The sequence below is a fragment of the Doryrhamphus excisus genome, linkage group LG12 (genome assembly GCF_037039965.1).
Source record: "Doryrhamphus excisus strain RoL-2023G ecotype Guam linkage group LG12, RoL_Dexc_Guam_v1.1, whole genome shotgun sequence".
Classification (NCBI taxonomy): Eukaryota; Metazoa; Chordata; class Actinopteri; order Syngnathiformes; family Syngnathidae; genus Doryrhamphus; species Doryrhamphus excisus.
The window spans coordinates 8,068,504-8,090,397 of NC_136368.1; the positions used below are offsets into that span (position 1 = coordinate 8,068,504).

The window sequence follows — 21,894 nt, forward strand, 5'->3', positions numbered from 1 at the left end:
GGCAGTGGGGGTGTTGATCTGGGTTCTTTGTTCTACTGGCCTCTACAGCAGCTCTCCCAGTACAGCCAAGTTCTGCTCAAACTGGAAGCTAGCTACCACATGGTGAGGCTGAAACTCTCCATCCGTCCACTCTTTTCTGTTCATGTTTTAATGTAATAATTATAAGTGTATGTATTATCCATACGTGTAATGATTAATGAATACACACAGTACAATATAATACAATGTGAAAATTATGACGCAAAAGTCAATGCAGCCAAACTCCAGGCAACATATGAAAAAGCAGAACCATCAAACAGTGCCTTTTTAGCCACTATAAGTCAATGGATAACTTTTTTTGTACTTATAGGCAACTTACCACTGATTGAGTGTATCCGTTGTGTATTGGAAGAATAAAGGTGAAAGTTGCATTCCCGTGTGTCGCTTGATCAGAACAACATAATGATGCTAATTTGATGCTTAATTTTTATACACTAGATATTCTGACAGGTGCACTCCTACCAAATTTAAGTAAAAGTATTTCTTTCTGTTGCTTCCAAGCTTACAACAGAGTATAAGTCCATCCATCGGAGCTGTATGCTGTATGAAAGCCTCTCTACATCACTGCTGAGAAGGAAGGAGGAGGCTGAAGCCACTTTTCTCTTCTGGAAGACACACTCAGGAAAAAACACTGTGAGTTTTATATCATTTGTTAGTATTTCATCAAATTCTAAACCACCTTGGTTGACTATTGTAGCTGCATTTTGCAGTAGTATGGGGCGAAGTTCAGTCTTACTGAGCTATTGGTACAGTACATACATTGGAACGATATAATGGTTGAATTTCCAAGACTGTAAAGTCCTGGGTGTATTTTGTGTTCTGCCAAATGGCAGCATAAATCACTGGTACCATATTTCAGTGCTCATATGGAAGCTATACATCACATTTTGTGAGATGTCAGTAAAGTATTTGAAAACTGGGATGACACCTGCTGTTGTCAGTGATGTGAAATAAGTTGGAAAATAATACGTTGAGGTTTTCTCCGGGTACTCCAGTTTCCTCCCACATTCCAATATCATGCTAGGTTAATTGGCCACTCCAAATTGTCCATAGGTATGAATGTGGGACTGACATTCATAGACTGACAGTATGACTGTCAACATGTGTCAACCAGTTTTAGTAGAGTCACATGCCTGGAGTGACATTATAATGACTTTGTCAATATCATTAACATTAACAAACTGAATGTGCACAATTGCTGGCGATCTAAAAAAAAATTGCATAATAGTGAAATAAAACTGCAGAAGCGATACATGACTAATTGGGTGTTTTTCAGGATGGTCTGCGTCTCCCACAGCGTCGAGTTTTATGTGAAAGCAGCAATAGAACCCTGACCCTGCAGGGTGCTGGGCGCTTCTCAAACCACTGGTTCATACTGTTCAATGATGCACTGGTTCACATACAGGTATGCACATGCACTTGTAGTACATGATCAGTCTATGGCAGACAGCCTAAACCTATACTGAAGTAAACTACTGTATATGAATTGGCTCCATTCCATTTTGGCAAAGATGGGCCTCATTCATCTAGTATTCTTAAAAGGATGTTTGCTCGTTATTTATTAATTGATAATTTTTCACACAGGAAATGTAGTCAATCTCATCCTTATCAGTTTTATAATTAATACTAATACAGTGTAACTACTGTAACTTTCAGCCATGAGCTGCACCCACTAAATTCAGAAGGAAAAACAGATTTGTATGTATACTACAAGCTGCACTAGTGTACTGCCAAAAAAAGGCATGTTGTGTTGCACACAAGTCCATGAGGACCAGGCAGCTCTTTATTTGACAGGAGCCAAAGATCAGCTATGAAACAATTCATGACACGCTTGTCAACCCATTGCAAATTGCAGGAGGTCATTACTCTTTTTAACAGTCTGACTCATGGTGTCATCTTAACAACACTAAACTCATCACACAGCAACGTAACACTCAAAAGGTATACCTTATAAAATATACAGAGGAGCCCAGAGGGAGGCTGCCATCATTGTAACGGACCCAATGCATTATGGGAAAACTGTAAACGTTGTTTTTAATCGTATTAGTACATGCTTGTATATATTAAGTAATGACCTCCTGCCATTTTCAATGGGTTGACAAGCTAGTTGTGAGTGCACTGATAGCTTGTGATTTGCTCCTGCCAAAGAAAGAGTTACCGTTCCCTCGCTGACTTGCGAGCAGCGCAATATTCAAAGAATTAGTAGTAGTAGTGAAGTAAAAGGGATGTCACAAGATTAGGATTTAGCATAAGTTAGCCAAACCGCTGTACAAATGGCAGGGATAGCCCCAGGGTAGCATCCCTGGACTAAGGTCTCCAGGTGGTGTTCAGTGTATGGTGTTCCGTGTTGTGTTTTCTTGTGGCTACATACCAATAAATGAATTCAAAATGTCATTTTGGTCCGCAACCACAAAACTTGCCATACTTGTTCAATCTCTTGACTCTCGTGACCATCATAAAAGATAAAGATCGCATTGTAACGTTTGCCTCGACTTTGTAAGGATGACACGGGCTACTGTTGGTTGAACAACATCAGCAAACCCAGTTGCTGTTTGCCATTTTTTGTTGAGAAGCGATATTATGCAGAAATTTACTTATGTTCTACTGCTGATTACTCAAGAACGGAAAAAGGTAGAACCAAACTTTTTGTACGATGAAAGATGAGACTCTAATCTGTCTATTGGTATATACTATGTCTACGTATCGCCAGAACACAATATTCTGTGTGCCTTAAAAAAATCAGTCAAAATCATTAGACATGTCCGGTACCGAGAGGGGCGGCTTTTGAAAAATGGATTGGATTGAATGCATTAATTAAGAAACTATTGTCTTTCACTCATGGTGGTATTATTGAATTCATTTCTGCTCACTCGCACATTTCTATTCAACCAAAATTACATTGTATCCATGTCATTGTTTTTCATTCACTCAGCGCGCCATTCCCTCTCAGAACCTTGTAAGTACACATAACCAAGCTAACCAAGCCGCATAGGTGGGCTTTTCGATGTTCATGCTCACATGGGAGGATGATTCCCTCATCTTAAAACAGGACTGCATGTTATGTTAAATGGGCCGTTGACCTAAAACCACTACATTTTTGTGTTTGAGCCAGTGCAGGCTCCAGCGCTGCTCCACACTGCTGCACAGTCTAACTAGCCTCTTTACACTGACCAGCCAAAACATTTGGTACACCTGACAATCTGAGATCCACCACAAAACCTACAGTGTATGCATAGTCGTGTAGTTGTAGGTTGTAGTGGTGTAGAACTGTGCTGCAACACTTAAATGATATGATCTGGTTGCAGATTTAACATTGCATGTGTCCTACATTAAGATCAATTTATGCACGGACCTGGTAAGCAACTTGCCAAACATGCTGGTGTGCTGGGGAAGCGGGTCGAGGTATATTACAGGTGGATACGGTATCACTAAGCCTGTGAAGCATCTCACGCGCTGCTGCATTGTGACTGACATACTACAATACTACCTCTATTTCTCTCTTTTTATTTGAATATGTTGTACTTCTACATTTAGTGTGTGTGTCTTTTTGGTGATAGGTGTTATAATGTCCTGTAGAGCAATGGTTCCCAAACGTTTCATAGTCAGGTACCCCTTCAGGCGCACTCATAATTGTGAGTGATCGGTGCTAATTGGTTTTAATTCTTATTCACGTCCGCCCTATGACAAGTGCTGTACCCTTAGGGGTATGCGTAGTCCACCTTGGGATATAAAGACCAGTGTTTTTCTGTGTGTCAATAAATCATTTTTTACACCTCTCTCTTTCCAGTTTTCCACTCATCATGTTTACCCACTGAACTGTTTGTGGTTAAAACCACTTCCTGACAACAACAGTGGCTGGTAGGTTTGTGTTTATAACTACCACTACTGTATATGTTTTATTTCATGTTGTTATTATTTCAAACACTGAGGGTAGATACAAATGTTATGAAATAATATGTAATGACTGTTAATAGATGACTCGTTCATAGGGCGCACAGCCCACCTCGGCAAACACTTTTTCCTCTGATTTTGGATCAACATTTGCAATAAAACTTATTGTTGTAAAGCATGGTTTAGTTCGACTTGAAATAACCATTCCTTTCTTTCTTAAGTTATCATTGTTAACCTGTTATAATAATAATAACAATAATAATAATAGTCGACAAAAGTCGTGGTTGCTCAGAGTTGCTGATCATTGATGAAGAGCGCATGGCACAAATAAAATTGACCAAAAAAAATAAACACTAGATATTGGACCCCCTGTTATACTTTGACTTTTCACTTTGTATCATACAACTGAATTTATTGATGTGTTTTCAGCTATGCCATTAAAATCACGTGTCCAGAAGAGACCTTCACCCTGGTGGCCTCAACACCACAAGAGAAGGTATTTTCACATTTTATTCATGAATGGTTTTCATGAATTATTAGAATGTTTATATTATATATGTTTAGATATTATATTATTTGTGGGTATATTATTGTGTATTATATATGACTACTTTTCCCAGGTGTAGCCATAGCCACAAGTGTCTCAAAAAAGGCAATTGATTCAGACATTAATGATGGTCAAGGCTGCTTATTTCCAAAATGAAATAAATCACCACATATTCCACCATATATGCCAATTATGAGCTACCTGAGTCTAAAAATTCATTTACAAAATCTTTTATGTTGTATCATATGAATTACTACCACTACAAATACTATTATCATCCTTAACTGACGGGTAAATGTTCAGATTGGGTGTAAATGGAAATCCTAAAAAGGCTCCTTCACTCCACATGGGAGGGTTAAAAAAATAAAGTGTCACATAACTGCTTTGTCCCAGACGGTTTTATGTCACTCAACAAGTGTTTTTTGGTTGTTTTTGCACTCTCTGTGTAGAACAAGTGGCTTCATTTTCTCAATCAAGAGGTGGACGGGTCGCTGGCTGGTGGAGGTCAGGGGGCATCGCCAGGAATAACAGCAATGTCCCGCACGGCCTCTTACACATTCACAGGAGAAGGAAGATTCAAAGACGCCCAGTATACTGGCAGCTGGCATGCCGGACGTGTTCACGGCCGGTCAGATAGCTTTGTTTGTAAAGTTTATTATTGTATTTACTATATTATAGCAAAAAGACTCCGTTCAGTTTCTGACTGGATACAACAAATGTTTGAGAGTGTCAAAGCAGCGACCCCCTACCCCAAATATGTCCTTGACCTCCAAATTCTTAGGTGAAGCTGCTTAGTTGCCTGCAGATCACACTATGGTTGTTCTGTGCAGTATCGTATTAACTCTTCATGACGCCTCCAAACCCTCTGAGGTTATACAAACACTGTAGGTCAGCATATAGCCTAAACTGTTTATGTTCATGTCTTCAACACGATGTTATAATCTTACTGCCGCTTCCTCTCTTGGCAACAAACTTGACATTGTTCCAGAAACAAACTCCACGTTAGGGTCTCAGCAGAGCCGGCTGGCTCATTAGGTAATATAGGCGCATACTAGGGGCTGCATGCCTTCCAGGGGGTGTCAAAAAATATGGAAAATTCCCCTTCAATATAATTATATTAAACTGAGCAATGCCCAATTAATATTACTACAAGGTCATTTTTGTAAATCATTTTGCATAATTGTATGTAGGCATTTTATATAGCGTTTGTTTATTTGCAGAGGAACTATGAGCTGGCCGACTGGACAGACCTACACTGGGAATTTTAAAAATGGACTGGAGGATGGGTTGGTACATTTTTTCCAGTTTGTATTATGAAATAGCATGTTGGTTTCTCAGTAACGGCCATTTCTGCTTCCAGCTACGGGGAGTGTGTAATTCCCAACAAGACGCTGAATAAAGCAGGCTGCTACCAGGGACACTGGCGGGACGGCAAGATCCACGGCTTTGGCATCTACAGGTCAATACACCGCTGTCAAAACACGATACCATGACATATACACTTCAGATGGAGCATGTCCAAATGTCATAAAGGATTCAGGTAGTAAATGAGACTTTGTTTGCTGTAGCATTTAACTCTGTTAAGCAGTAAGTCAAGTGGATGTAAAGTCTCTGTTAAAGGGGACCTAGTATGCTCGTTTTTGTTTTTTTGTATTGCGTTGTGGACAGTATATACAGACTATACAGTAGAGCAGCTACACACAATACCCGCACAGAATGCTTCGTGGATCTTCCAGAATCTGCACCCATTCCAGTTGTATTTCCTTGGATTTCCAAAAGGGTCTGTTTTAATTTTTTCCACCCACGGCCTGCCTTCAGGCACGCCCACTCAGCTGGTATTGGTCCCACACAGCTTGTATCTGAGCACGCCCATAAAAGGAAGTCACCGGCTGGATGGAGCCGTTGACTTCTGGCAGGGCACTCTGAAACTGATTGCTTAGAGCCACCCCAAACTTCTTTTAGGGCTCACTTCTAAATGCTCTAACCTCATTATCTGAGACATAGTTTAACACGAGAATACCACATTCTAACAACATGTATAGGTCAGAAAGTGGAAAAAGCATCATAGGTCCCCTTTAATGGCCGCTCTTGGAACATAGAATGTCTTTAATATGACTCAACTGATACGACGTACTGCTGCTTTCTATTTAAGTACTTTTATATTGATATTTTGCCTCGGTATCCCCCAGGTATGCCACAGGTGAAGTGTACGAGGGCTGCTTCAGCGATGGCCAGCGCCACGGCTACGGCATGTTGAGCTCTGGGAAGTTAGACAAGACTTCTTCAGGCGTTTTCATTGGCCAGTGGGTCTTTGACAAGAAGACTGGATATGGCGTTTATGACGACATCACAAGGTACGATGTGAAAGTTCCTGTGTATTTACTGAATTTTCCGGACTATGAGCCGCATCAGTCAAAAAATGCGGCGTAAAGAGGAAAGTTGCTTGTATTGATCAAGGTTTTTTTTTTTCACTCACTCTTAGTTCAGTGTAGGCTTATGTGTGCATCTTACCAGTAGCAGGTTTGAGACCCTTGATGTAGATAAATGCACAAATGGATCTTATTGATACATTTGGAAAAGCTTAAACTATGTTTAACATACATTTTAAAATAACATTTCCCCATTCACACACGTGGACAAAATTGTTGGTACCCCTCAGTTAAAGAAAGAAAATCCCACAATTCTCACTGAAGTCACTTGAAATTTACAAAAGTAACAATAAATACAAATGTATTGAAAATTAAACAATCAAAATCAACCATCACTTTTGAATGGTTGATTAACATAATTATGTTAAAAAATAAACTAATGAAACAGGCCTGAAAAAAAATGATGGTACCTTTTCAAAAGATTGAAAACAATTTGACCAGAGTCACATAATTATCTCACATGTGTCCTTTAATTGACATCATAGGTGTCTTCAAACTCATAATCAGTCAGTCAGCCTATTTAAAGGGTGACAAATAGTCGCTGTGCTGTTTGGTGACGAGGTGTGTACCACACTGAACATGGACAACAGAAAGCCAAGGCAAGAATTGTCCCAGGACATTCGAAAGAAAATTATAGACAAACATCTGAAAGGTAAAGGCTATAAGATCATCTCTAAGCAGCTTGAAGTTCCTGTGACAACAGTGGCACATATTATTCAGAAGTCTGAGGTCCACGGGACAGTAGCCAACCTCCCTGTACGTGGCCGCAAGAGGAAAATTGATGAGAAATTGAAGAGACGGATAGTTGGAATTGTATTCAAAGAGCCCAGAACAACCTCCAAAGAACTTAAAGGTGAACTCCAAGGCCAAGGTACATCAGTGTCAGATGGCACCATTGGTCGTTGTTTGAGTCAAAGTGGACTTCATATGGGAGACGACTGAGGAGGACAGCACTGTTGAAAGCTACAGTAAAGTCTCGTTATATCAATATTGTCGGGAGTCGGAAAAAATATCGATATAACCGGACTGTCGATATATCCGATCCTGCGCCGAACTGCATTAAAAGTGGGCAATAATGCACTCGACATTGTTCTATAGTATAGAACAATGTCGAGCAGCTTAAATCAATCTTTGCTTAAGGATTTCAATACCAAAAAAGAACACGGCAAACGGCTGCTTCCAGTCAACTTTATTTTTCACACTTCCACCACCAGAGCACAGCACACACACCGATTCCCGCACTTCCTGGTTCACAGGTCATGCTCAACCCGCCCCTCATAGCTGGCCAAACACATGCCTGCAACAGAAGAACCAACTGCGTTCGTGGTGTATAGATTCTATACACACGAGAGAAACCACGAACGCCAGCATGTACATATGAAAAACAGTGATTATTGCAAGCGATAAAAAGATATCTGAATACAACACAATTAAATACATGTATTTGTACGCTTGTGTCTTCGTTGGAATAGGTGTGTATGCTATGTCAGTTGGTTCTTCTGTTGCAGGCATGTGTTTGGCCAGCTATGTGGGGCGGGTTGAGCATGACCTGTGAACCAGGAAGTGCGGGAATCGGTGTGTGTGCTGCGCTCTGGTGGTGGAAGTGTGAAAAATAAAGTTGACTGGAAGCAGCCGTTCGCCGTGTTCTTTTTTGGTATTGAAATCCTTAAGCAAAGATTGATTTAAGCTGCTTTTGTATCGATATAAGCAGACCAAATTGGCTGGCGGGAGATGAAAAGGGCATCGTAGTAACCGGATTATCATAATAACCGGGTATCGTACTAACGGAACTAATTATATCATAAAGGACTAGAAATTTGCCGGGAAATGAAAATAGTATCGTAATAAGCAGTACTTCGATATAACCGATATTGATATAACGAGACTTTACTGTAATCATAAAAAAGCGAGCCTGGAGTTTGCGAAAATGCATGTTGACAAGCAACAGAGCTTCTGGGAGAATGTTCTATAGACAGATGAGTCAAAACTGGAGCTTTTTGCTAAGGCACATCAACTGAATGTTCATAGAATGAAAACTCAAGCATACTAAGAAAAGAACAGAGTCCCTACTGTGAAACATGGAGGAGGCTCAGTTATGTTTTGGGGCTGCTTTGCTGCATCTGGCACAGGGTGTCTTGAAGTTGTGCAAGATACAATACAATCTCAAGACTATCAAGGCATCCTGCGGAGAAATGTGCTGCCTAGTGTCAGAAAGCTTGGTCTCAGTCGCAGGTCATAGGTCTTTCAACGGCACAACGATCCAAAACACAGCCAAAAGCACCCAAGAATGGTTAAGAGAAAAGAGTTGGACTATTCTGAAGTGGCCCTCTATGAGCCCAGATCTGAATCCCATTGAACATCTGTGGAAGTAGCTGAAACATTCCATCTGGAGAAGACACCCGTCTAACTTGAGACAACTAGAGCAGTTTGCTGAGTGTCCCAAAATACCTGTTGACAGGTGCAGAAGGCAGAAATCGTTTCATTGCAGTGATCTCCTCAAAAGGTTGTACAACAGAATATTAAGTTATGGGTACCATCATTTTTGTCCAGGGCCCCGTTTCACGAAGCAGGTTCAACCAACTCTGGAGTCTAACCCTGAACTCTGAGTTGATCTACTCTGAGACAGGAAACTCTGACTTACGGGTTTCAGAACAGGTGATTTCAATTGGTTCAATCAACACAGAGTTTGTTCACTCTGAGTTAAGCGCGTGCACCACGACTTTAAAAAGCCCTCATCAATGGAGCCCCGTTCCCTCGATTCACCATGGGTGACCATGTAGTTGGTCTACATTTCTCATCAAATGTCTTTACACTTAAGACACCACATAAAAAGTAACTGGTTTTCAGGCAATTTTCATTTGTTTCACGCACATTTTCAATTGAAATAAGTAGAAATAACAAACTTGCTCCACTGACAGATTTTTCAAATTATTTTTTTAAGTGAAATGTGATTGAAACACATGAACATTGTCTAAAAACAATTTACTTTAAGGTGTGATTCGTTTTGATCAGAAATTAGACATTTTGACGAGAAATAAAACAAATATTGTTGGTATGATTTTGAGTTTTTGCAGTTTGATGCAGTCTGACATTCAATCTACCTGCACATTGATGCTGTGAATGGATTTTCTGTTCACATAGTCTCCTTCATTTTCTGAAGGAGCAACGATGGGAATGTGCGTCCCATCGATGCACCCTATCACACCAGGGAATCCTAAAAGAAATTAAAATGACAAATCCCAGTGTGAGGTTGCAGCACCATGTCATTAACTGAATATGATTTATAATCATACATTTTAACTGATTTCTACATTCAGCTGCAATTCTGTGGAATTCCTCCTTGATGACCCCCACGGGTTTATGTCCCGGGAACACAACAAAGGAGTTGATTTGTCTTTTTAGTGCTAGGAACACTTTTCTCACAGCTCTGCAGACGGTGGCCTTGCTAATGTTTTCTGCATCACTTATGTTATATAAAAAACTTCAGTTGGCAAAAAACCGAAGAGCAACACACAGAATCTGGGTGGATGACAGTGGACGTCCACGGTTGGTGATGTTGAATGTCCTGACGGATGAGATTATGGATGTAAGTGATGGATGGTGAAGTGAAGCGGTACCGTTCGAAAAGAAAATTATCTGGAAATGATAGCGTGTCCAATCTCGGCCTGTGGATAACTTCCCTACGAATGCGGAGCTCTCTTCTGAGTAGTAGTGCCTCTTCGTCTACAGCAGGGGTCGGGAACCTTTTTGGCGAAGAGAGCCATGAAGGCCAGATATTTTAAAATGTGTATCTGTGAGAGCCATATACATTTTTTTTAAACATTGAATGCAATAAAATGTGTGCATTTTTATGTAAGACCAACAGTTTTAGATATAATGGGCTCTAATTACGTAGACCAGGCACACTACCCCACGCCAATGGGGTGTGGCCAGCACACTTTCGTGAGCAGCGCAGTGTCTAATAATAAATCAAATACTTGTTGCCATTAATACAACTTCTGCTGCTGCATAGTTTTGCACCGTACTCCGTAGACGTATTTCATTCTTTTGGCCATCTTCGTCAGAAGGCTTGGTTCTGCAGCTTTAGCTATTTGACTAAAGGAGGAAAGTTTACATTTACATGTTTTTTTGACATCTCAATGACCGAGGTAGACTACAGCATTACCCAGTAATAATCAAGTTTTGGTGTTTGACCTGGAAAATATCATCAGGAAAGATAGATATGGTTGGCCGTATTGCAGCAGAATATAGATGGACAAATTAAAATGCATAAGAAAGTTGTTGATTTTTAATATTATTTTTAACAGTCATTTCTGTGATGGTTTACTTTAAATTTTAGCAAGAATACATTTTTATTGTGGTAAGAAATGCTTGAGAGCCAGATACAGTCATCAAAAGAGCCCTACCTGGCTCCCGAGCCATAGGTTCCCTACCTCTGGTCTACAGGGTCTTCTACAAACGGACATGCCATGGTTCAAAAAACAATGCGACACACAGCACACCTTGAAGAAAAACGACCAAACTGGCTTTAAACACGCGCGACAATGAATGAATCACACCGTGTGTAGCGTAAGCGGGCGGAGACAGAAAGAAACTCGAGGTTCATTGAAGAAAACCTGGTCCCGACCAGGTTATGTTCACAGAGTCTGTTGCCATAGTAACTGACACCGAGGTTAAGTTACCTCTCTCTGTGAAACAGGCTGGAGTTACTCCTCTGTCTCTGGTTTGACTTACCTCCCTTTTTGAAACGGAAAACTCAGAGTTTCCCTCATTTCAGGGCTAACATACTCCGAGTTTTCACTAAACCTGCTTCGTGAAACGGGGCCCAGGCCTGTTTCATTAATTTGTTTTTTTTAAATAATTATGTTATCAACAATTCAGAAGTGATGGCTGTTTTTGATTGTTTAATTCTCAATACATTTTTTATTTATTGTTACTTTTGTAAGTTTCAAGTGATTTAAGTGAGAATTGTGGGATTTCCTTTCTTTAACTGAGGGGTACCAACAATTTTGTCCACATGTGTATATAGCGTGTCTTTTACCTCCTCGCTCATTCGCCTTTCTTCATTCTACCAGGGGTGAGAAGTACATGGGAATGTGGCTGGATGATGAGAGGCACGGGAGCGCCGTGGTGGTGACTCAGTATGGTGTGTACTACGAAGGAAACTTCAAGGAAAACAAGATGAGCGTAAGCAACCACTTCACTGTTTTTATATACTTAGGCCCACACCTTCTAAAATTAGTGTGGCTTTATTAAATCTGAAGCAATGTGGATGTTCTCTCAGGGTCCAGGTCTGCTGGTATCAGATGATGACACAGCCTTTCGTGGGGAGTTTTCTGAAGACTGGACTGTCAATGGGAAGGTAGGAGATACGTTTCTCTTTGAGATCCATCTGCAACCACCATCTTACTGGCGCCCGATGCTTTGAGTTGTAATCATGTAGATTAACGTAGGCTTGCTTGGTTGCGTGCAAGATTTTGCTGCTTGCATACAGAAAATAATTAGCATCCCAATTTTCTTCCTATGAGCTTCCGTGGTGTCTGCAAGTTTCCAATTTTTGCAGATATGAGCACGTACATCAGGATGTAACTCCCCCTTTAAGCATTTAATCTCCTACCTGTAATGAAAAGTTCATGAAATGGTCATCCTCTTCTTTCTTTCAGGGTGTTTTATCCCTGGCCAATGGTGACTCTTTAGAAGGCCATTTCAGTGGCGAGTGGAATGCAGGCCTGAAGGTGGCTGGAACTTACACCAAACTCGCCCCCGATGAGCCTGAAGACAAAGACAGAGAAAACTTCTTGTGAGTGTTTTCTGAGGCTATGTATGACAGGCCTGAAGACAGGGATAGATTAAAAAAAAAACACAACAACAAATTCTCCCACTCAGGATACCCCGTCTCCTTGCGTTGACATTTCCATCTTTGTGCCTGTTGACAAGGTACTGATTCAGCAGGCGTTTCTATAGCATGTTGTATATAAATGGAAACATGCTATTATCACATCAAGGAGTTCGTCTCACTAATAACGCATTCATTCTCTTTGTATAGCAGCCAATTTTACTGCCTTTAAAATGCTAATTGCGCTTTAATGGCTACTGTTGAAGCAGGAGCTGCATCAATGTATTTTAAATCAATTTAACGTGTAATCAAATATCAGGACAGACCAGTGTAGCTACTTTAACATCTTGTAGTAAAGCCGCTCAAGAAGCGGAGACCCAAAAGAAGAATGCTCTCGTCAGTCCACTTGGTGGCAGTAATGTGTTTTCTTGAGTTTTGCACTGTGATTTGTACAGTTAAAAAAAGGAATATACTTTTGTTGATGTGCAGCAGGTTTGGTCAGTATCTGGTGGCTGCGGGTGAGAGGTGGGTGTGTGTCTTTGACGAGTGTTGGAGGAGACTGGGATGTGACGTCGCTGGGAGAGGAGACAGGACAACAGCCTGGGAAAACATTGCAGTTACCATATCAAGTGCACGTCGACACAGGTTGATGAATAAATACATGAGGCCTTTTTTGTACAAAACAACCTTGTATGTGACGCGTATTATTATTGTTGTGTGTGTGTGTGTGTGTGTGTAGCCCACACCTCAGCAGATCTCAGCGCAAGGTATTGGAGAGTTTGGAGTGTATTCCTCAGCATGGAGAAGCAGTCACCATCAAAAACTATGACAGAATACAAACATACCTCACAAAGGTATTTGTGTGTGTGTGTGAGTTGTGGGGCAGTATGTGTCTATTTTCATGTCTTACTTTATATTATATAGTATATACTAGTATATATATACTTTGTGTACATTCCAGGCATGCGAAGCCCCTATCCACCCTCTGGGCTGGCTGGTAGAGACTCTGGTGACAGTCTACAGGATGACCTACGTGGGTGTGGGATCGAACCGCAGGCTGCTGAGGGAGGCTGTAAAGGAGGTGCAGGCCTATCTTAAACACTTGTACTCCATTGTCAGGTCAGATGTCACCATCTTCTTTTACTCTTGTTATTTTTTACAAATAAGCTCTTTTGGAAACCCAAATTCCAAGTAAAAAGAATCCAAATTAAATCACATAGGTTCCTGTTTCCTGGATTACCACAAGATGGCAACATCCTGCCAGAAACTCCAGTTTCTCCATCTAAAATCAGATACAGCTCCAGTTCAGAAGAAGTAAGGTTGGTATTAAGCCTGCAAAATGATGGTGTGACTTCACACAGATTCAGACACAATGTGTAAATTATAGGCTCATAAAAGTAGTTTGGAAATATGATTACAGGTGCTCCTTGGTTTGCGGTGTGTAACAACATTTCGTGCTCATGAATGCACATGAAAAAAAACTCATTTGAGCTGCAAACTTGATCGATAAGTACTTACAGCGCATGTGTGTGGAAGAAAAACATCACTTACCGTAAATTCCGGTGTATAAGCTGATACTTACATTTTGAAGCCTTCGGCTAATTTATAGCTAAATTCTAATCTTGTGACATTTCCTTGAATTCAAAACAACTGCATTTTTTTAAAATACTGTGCCACTCATAGCTCAGTGAGGAAATGGTAGCTCTTTCTCTGGCAGGAGCCAATCAGTGCACTCACAATGCGCTTGTCGGCCCATTGGAAAACACAGTAGGTCAATACAAATAGCAGTATAACAAATAACACTAAACTCATCACACGGCTACTTAATACTCCAAAGGTATGGCAGAGAAATGTACAAACTAGTACCTACACATGTTTAAAATGAAAAAAGACAACTCTTTTAAAGGTTTACCTGAATGCATTGAGCCTAAGTAATGCATTCATGCATTGATGTCAGCCTCCCTCTGGGCTCCAGGCTCCTCTGACTCCCTCTGGTGGACAGAGACAGCATTGCCATCCACTATTTTCCATGCTGCTTGTCCTGCAATGAAATGCTTTGCTCAAACAAAATTTATTATGGAAAACTTTAAAATGTTGTTTTTTTTTACTCACATTGGTACATGTTTGTACCTCGGATATATCGGAAATTCGCTCACAACGGACAGATAAAAAAGAACCAATTTTTCTGTAATGCATTTCCAATAAAAATTAATTGCATATATCGGATTTTTTATAACGGATTTCGCCTATTTCGGACAAAATCTCCAGTCCCGTTCCAATTTCCCTCACATATTTCGGATGGCCGCATCGTGTCTTTCTCCTGGCTCCAGATTTAGGACAAATATAAAAGTGAGTGACGTCAATAATACTAGCACAGCAGTGAATGAGATCTTAACCTCACTATTGGAAATAACGTAGGCCTGACGGGCATAACAGGGCCTAGCTTAATTAACAATTTGTTATGCTCAGAGTCCAATAAAGTTAAATTCTCATTACCTTACGTCTCTTTTCATTGCCCAGTCCAGGTACATTGGAAACATAGTCAAGGAAGTGCCTTTTTATAACGGATATAAATCCGATATATGCGTAAAATGGACATTTTCCGGTATACGCATATAACGGATTTCGCTTATATTGGACAAAACCAGTGGGAACAATTGAATCCGGTATATCCGAGGTTTACTGTATTAGGTATACCTTTTGAGTGTTAAGTTGCTGTGTTTAGTTTAGTGTTCTATTTAAGATAGCGACTTTCGGCACTAACAGGATAAATATTATTCAATGTAGAGCAGGGGTCTCAAACTCAATTTACCTGGGGGGCCACCGGAGCTAAATAAATTTTGCTTCTGCTATACCCTACACTTTTTCAGTACTTTGGTTCCGGTTTTCCACACCAAAATATCTGATAAAACATTCCACTGTTCTCAAATATCTTAATTTTTATTTTTCTATACACAAAATAAGATAAAAAATAAATAAATAAACACATTAAGAATAAAGACAATAAATCAATCAATCAGTAAGAAATAAGTAAAATAATAATAAAACAGCAAATAAGAAAAACATAAGAAACCACATACAGTTGGTAGAGAAATTATTTTTTTCAGATTCAAATGTACAGTATTAACAGTTATTTAACTTTTAACATGAACATTAATGAAACTTAATAATTTGACCCAATTAGCAAGTTAGCATCGTATTTTCCGTTTTATTCCAAATCTTTTCCTGCATTTATTTATACCCAGTGTCATAAGCCTTTAGCTTCATTGCTAATCCAAAGCAAAACAGGGTGGGGTAACAGGGTAGGGTAACAGTATGGGCGGGGCAAAATCATGTTAATTGTGTCCGGGGTGCACACAGCTTTAAGCTGTCATTTCAACATTAAACTTTGGTATCAAGGTGGGGGCCTCAAACTAGCGTCTCACGGGCTGCATTTGGCCCACGAGCCGCGAGTTTGAGACCCCTGATGTAGAGGTTAATGGATTCTTTCCGCTGTTACAAGATCTGGCAGGACATTTTAAGAGGGGATACAAGGAGTTGTTCTTGCATATTATTACTATACTTTATACAGTACATCCTCCATGTGTTCTGTGTACACTTTAAGTTCTGTCTTACACCAAATGTTTTACTACCGTACAAATTGTTCTGATTCCTTCTTGTTCCTCCTTCAGTTTTGTCACAGTAGTGAGCTGCTCCTCTCTGCTCCTCCCACTGCTCCTCCCACAACTCTATCCACCTCTGTTCATGTTGTACTGCCTACATGACGAACAGCAGGAGCTGCAGTACTGGGAGCGCATCCTGCGACTCAACAAGCAGCCTGATCAGTCGCTGCTCAGCTTCCTGGGCGTACAGCAGTGAGTGTTCCGCACACGCACACACACACTCAACGTAATAAACCTGATACAATACAAGAGCATCAGAGTTATCATCTTCCTGAAGCCACAAGATTATCGTTATTGTGTTGGATCCCATCATGAGCATGTGGAGGTGTACGGAGCGATGCGTGATTAGCCCTTTTTCCTCAATAACCTCTAGAAAATTCTGGCCAAAGTGCATGTCAGTTCTTGGAGAGCAACAGCAGGTCAGTTATTTCTCAAGTACTGATATCACCTCTGGTATCCATTGTTAAGTTTTATTTTGTGCACTCTTTTTCCTGGCAGATCGTATCCAGCAGTAAAGATGTCAGCTTTGTTTGCGCTGTCGAGACACTACAACAAATCAGGTAATTTTATTTACCTCATGAGAAAATATCTTTACATTACCTAGTGAGGCCAGATGGTATAGAAAATGGACGTGTGGAAGCTGCATATGACACACAATGCCTCCACACTAACTCACTGTCCCCTTTCTGTCACACCTTTAGCACCACCTTCACTCCAGCACACAAACTTCTGGTCATCCAGAGGACATTTGAGGAGTTGACACAGGAAATAAAACCAATGCAGGATGGTGACTTCCTGTGGTGTATGGATGACCTGCTACCGCTCTTTCTCTACATCGTGCTCAGGGCGAGGTACACACACACACAGGGGTCCTCAACAGGCAGGCCATGGGCCACATGTGGCTCACCAAAGCTACTCATGTGCTCCTGCTCACCATCACACAAAATGTGTGGACTAGTCAGTCAACAGGGAGGCATTTAAACAAATATGGTGCCATCACGGGCTGCATGGCGGACGTTAGCACGCAGGCCTCACAGCTAGGAGAGTTCAATTCCATCCTCGGCCGTCTCTGTGTGGAGTTTGCATGTTCTCCCCGTGCATGTGTGGGTTTTCTCCGGGTACTCCGGTTTCCTCCCCATTCCAAAAACATGCTAGGTTAATTGGCCACTCCAAATTATCCATAGGTATGAATGTGGATGGGAATGGTTGTTTGTATATATGTGCCCTGTGATTGGCTGGCGACCAGTCCAGGGTGTAACCCGCCTGTCGCCCCAAGACAGCTGGGATAGGCTCCAGCATGCCCGCGACCCTAATGAGGATAAGCAGTAGAAAATGAATGAATGAATGAATGAATGAATGGTGCTGCCACTACTTTGTGCTTCAAATGTTGTGGTTTCACTCTTATCACAGTTTTCAAAAATATATTAATAAATTCTGCTGTTTTGTGGTTGAATGTGGCTTATTATTAGTCAAAAATATGTATATTTAAGCATTTTTATAACATATTTTTGTCTAATAAAAAGTTAAGCATAAAAATGCCCAAATTAACTAAAATACAAATATAAGGCATTCAGAAAAATACACTGAAAGACAAGTTGTGATATGTAGTAATATGCACTCACTCGGTGTCAGTAATGTTACATGACGTTACATTGATGAGACAATAGCTAGCAGAGAAAGTACTGCACAGAAACTGAAAGTAAAAAAGGAACAACGAGGAACTTTCTCTGTACTAATGTGTGAGTCTATATTATGTCTTATTGCTTATCATGTCTATCCTATTGGGCAATATGAGGGGTGTTATTTTATGTCTAGAGGGCGCTAATAATGTTAAAATAAACATATTAGGAAGGTAGGAGATAGATAGAAGGTTGTAAACACGTTTTCTGCTTCTGGTGATAAACAAGGGATGACCATCGTGAGGATAAGACGTAGAAAATGAATGAATGAATTACTTGTAACATTGTAAGGAAGCCAACGCTGTTTTGAAGGAATATTATGTGTGAAACGTGACAACTTTCCCGTAGCCCATTCCCACGTTCCCCCTGATTATTAACGGGTAAGGCGGTTCTGGATTTTTAGGGTCACCCTGTTGTATGTTGGGGACTGAGCTTGCAGTTTTTGTATCTGCTCAGGATCAGGAATTTGGGAGCTGAAGTGAGTCTGATTGAAGATTTGATGGATCCCAATCTTCAGCATGGGGAGCAGGGACTGATGTTAACTACACTGAAGGTAAGTACACGTACACACACTTTGTACTGTCATATCATTTTGGATGTAACTTGTGAAGTAGACAAAAATATCAAATACTAATAGTGTACTGCAGTAGGGTCTATTGTGACACCCGCCTTGTGCACTAAGTTACCCTACATTATGATCTTGGCTTGAAGAAAATATCCTCACATAAGTATGGTAGTCATGAATGGATTGACAAAACAACAGTAGCATATTGCAAACTCGCGGCCTTTAATTTGAAATTTGACACAGTTCACGTTTCCGTGTGTGTGTGACAGGCCTGCTACATCCAGATCCAGCTGGAGTCCACAATATAGCTGTGATGATAAGGATGGGCACAACCTCTTGTAGCGACCAGGACCAAGTTACCAGTGTCACCTCTTTCATCCAGTACTACCAACAAGTATTTCTGAGCACTTCTGCCGAGACACTCTCACCATTCTTACTGTTCTACGCGCACACACATTTACTGTATATGCTTCCTGTCTGGTCACATGGCCAATGTCCAACACTGAAATGAGTGAGGGATCTTTGGTTTTTCTTTTGTTGTCACTTTCCACCAGAAAACACCACATTAACATTAAGTGAATGGAAATCACACATTTATTATCCAACGCAATCATGCAAATAATTAAATAAGAAATGACATTAAATTAATAACATTCAATGTAAAATAAATAAGAAAATTCTATTGTAGTTTGGCAGTTTAGTCAATAGTTGATGAGTGCAAAGAAAATTCCTAAGTGTTGATGTCAGTTATGGAGTTTTTGCTGCAGTTCAAATACAGTACATTCTCACTTTTCGCTGCGGTTAAGTTGCTCACGCTATTTTTGACCACGGCTCGCTCCCCAGATCGGGAAGACCTGGGTGTGAATCCCTGCTTGAGAATCTCTTGGGCATCCCCGTGAATGTGGGTTTTATCCGGGTACTCCGGTTTCCTCCCCCATTCCAAAAACATACTAGGTTAACTGGCCACTCCAAATTGTCCATAGGTATGAATGTGGATGGGAATGGTTGTTTGTCCATATGTGCCCTGTGATTGGCTGGCCACCAGTCCAGGGTGTACCCCGCCTCTCGCCCCAAGACAGCTGGGATAGGCTCCTGCATACGACCCTGATGAGAATAAGCAATAGAAAAAGGATGGATGGATGGGCTCACTCCCCTTCCAGACACTTCTGCTAGCATGACATTGACCTTCTCCTCAGATTTTCATCCCTAAATATGCCCTACACACTTAGTAAATACATTTAACAAGGCACGAATGAATGATGGATGAACAGAAGCAATCTGGTCGTCAGGCTCGTCTCTCATGACACGCAATTATGGCTTGTTCAAGGACCACTGAACTAAATGCGAAATTGAAATGTTTGATGAAAAAAAATAATGAGTGAAGCGTAGCGAGGTAAACTTTAAAAGATTATGGGATGAGAGAAGATGAAGAGTCTTACTTTTATTGGAATTTTGACCACCATCCACAATCTTTTTTTGTGTGTTCTGAAGATTTAAAAACAACTAAAAAAAAAGAGGCACATAATTAATGCAATTACTATTTTGTGAGATCTTTTTTTTTATTTTTTACAAAAAATTAGCAAATTTGCGTGTCCTGAATGCTGAATCACAAATGTGCAGGGATACGACACAGTATATGACCATTTGCTTTTTAAGCAAAAAAAAACAAAACTGTTATGTTTTAATGCTCTTCTTTTTTTAATATTTTGATAAACAATCCCTTTTATGTCCAAGCAGCTACAGACGAAACAGTATTGACGTAAAATATAGATAAAGAGACAATGTACATACCATGTGAGAAGCACTTAGAAGGCTTGCTTGTGTTCTCAGGGATTTGTAAAAAAAATGCAGGAAAAGGGAAAAGGCTTATAGTTTAGTTTTCTACTTCTACAGCAGGAAGCACGCACACGCTCCTCTTGTGTACTGTATTGTGTACAAATGGCACTTTCTTTTTCAGTACTTTTTTATGAACTACTGCGCATCATTATGCAAATGACTAAAATCCATCACATTTGTGTATCACTGTGGATACGAGTTCAAATGCAAATGTAAGTATTACTGCTGACTGCTGATTTGCATCGCGTGTTGATGTTTCAAAGCTGACTGTATAATCACTGAAGTGATACATATTAAAGGGATCAGAATGCAGTGGGTTTGTCCAGCTGCCTATGGCACCACCATCTAAATGTACCTCTACCTGTTAAATGATAGACGTTTGGCAAAGTTTAGCTACGCTACATTGCACAAATATAATTTCATAAGAAAACTTCTGCAATAAGTTTACAAGAATAAAGTCAAAATACTAAAAAAAAAAGTTACCTAATGAGGAAAAAGTTGTAATTTTACTAGAATAACATTGTAATATTATGAGGAACAAATAGTATAATTTTAGTGGAATTAAGTTGAAATATATATATAAAAATATTCATAACATTATGAGGAAATAAATGATATTTTGGGGGGAAAATTAGGTTTGTAATGTATAATGTTGCCAGAATAAAATCAAAATATTATGTGGATAAAATCATAATTACAGGAAGAAAATTGACAATAATAAAGCTGAAATAGTTGGGGAAATATTAAGAAAAAAATTTTTACTTTACAAGGGAAAAAAATGTTGCAGAAGTTTTGGATAAGGTTTCCGAACATGAAAGTGATCCCTGAAAGAAGTTTGGGATGGCTCAAAATGCTCTGGTTTCAAGAGGTGTGGTAAAAATGCCCCTTTGGAGTTAGGAAGCACTTTGGGCGTGTGACCAATCGCTGCGGAGTAGGCATGCCCGGAGCTGGGTCGTGGGTGTAAAATAAATTTAAAAAAATAAAAACAGACCGTTTTGGTAGGAAGCACAAATCAAAGGAAATACAGCTGGAATAGGTGCAGATTCTGGAAAATCCCAAATGTTTTCTGTGCGGGTTTTTGTGTGTAGCTGCTCTATAGGAGACCACAACTCAATACAAAGGGTCGCAAAATGAGCATAATAAGTCATCTCACATCCAGAATCATGTCTTCAGTCAAGGTAAAAGTAACCTTAATAATCATTCATCCCCTTTATCATTTGTATGTATTAACTATAAACATGTTTTGTGTTAACATTTCGACATAGACGGGGTACGTCGCTGTTCCAGTTGCCATTTTATGACTGAGCAAGCTAGCTTATTTGCTAGAAGCTACTGACGTTGTGTGATACATTAAAAACACAGTTGGAAGCATACCATGGATTAATAACACAACAAGATACCCACCGTATT

General features: G+C 40.1%; 1 protein-coding gene across 1 annotated transcript in view; it reads left to right on the forward strand.

The window, feature by feature from the left end:
• Positions 1-20,796, forward strand: part of LOC131135432 (alsin-like) — a 33,458-nt gene extending 12,662 nt beyond the window's left edge. The window contains exons 21-41 of the mRNA XM_078795421.1: positions 1,316-1,444; positions 2,972-2,995; positions 3,827-3,897; positions 4,360-4,426; positions 4,927-5,105; positions 5,698-5,763; positions 5,838-5,936; positions 6,667-6,831; positions 11,982-12,093; positions 12,191-12,268; positions 12,570-12,706; positions 13,232-13,387; positions 13,482-13,596; positions 13,704-13,861; positions 13,963-14,061; positions 16,414-16,596; positions 16,778-16,823; positions 16,903-16,964; positions 17,106-17,255; positions 18,540-18,636; positions 18,918-20,796. Coding sequence (XP_078651547.1) covers positions 1,316-1,444; positions 2,972-2,995; positions 3,827-3,897; positions 4,360-4,426; positions 4,927-5,105; positions 5,698-5,763; positions 5,838-5,936; positions 6,667-6,831; positions 11,982-12,093; positions 12,191-12,268; positions 12,570-12,706; positions 13,232-13,387; positions 13,482-13,596; positions 13,704-13,861; positions 13,963-14,061; positions 16,414-16,596; positions 16,778-16,823; positions 16,903-16,964; positions 17,106-17,255; positions 18,540-18,636; positions 18,918-18,956 — 2,232 coding nt within the window. The 3' untranslated portion in view covers positions 18,957-20,796. The remainder of the gene's footprint in view (positions 1-1,315; positions 1,445-2,971; positions 2,996-3,826; positions 3,898-4,359; positions 4,427-4,926; positions 5,106-5,697; positions 5,764-5,837; positions 5,937-6,666; positions 6,832-11,981; positions 12,094-12,190; positions 12,269-12,569; positions 12,707-13,231; positions 13,388-13,481; positions 13,597-13,703; positions 13,862-13,962; positions 14,062-16,413; positions 16,597-16,777; positions 16,824-16,902; positions 16,965-17,105; positions 17,256-18,539; positions 18,637-18,917) is intronic.
• Positions 20,797-21,894: the final 1,098 nt, after the last annotated feature.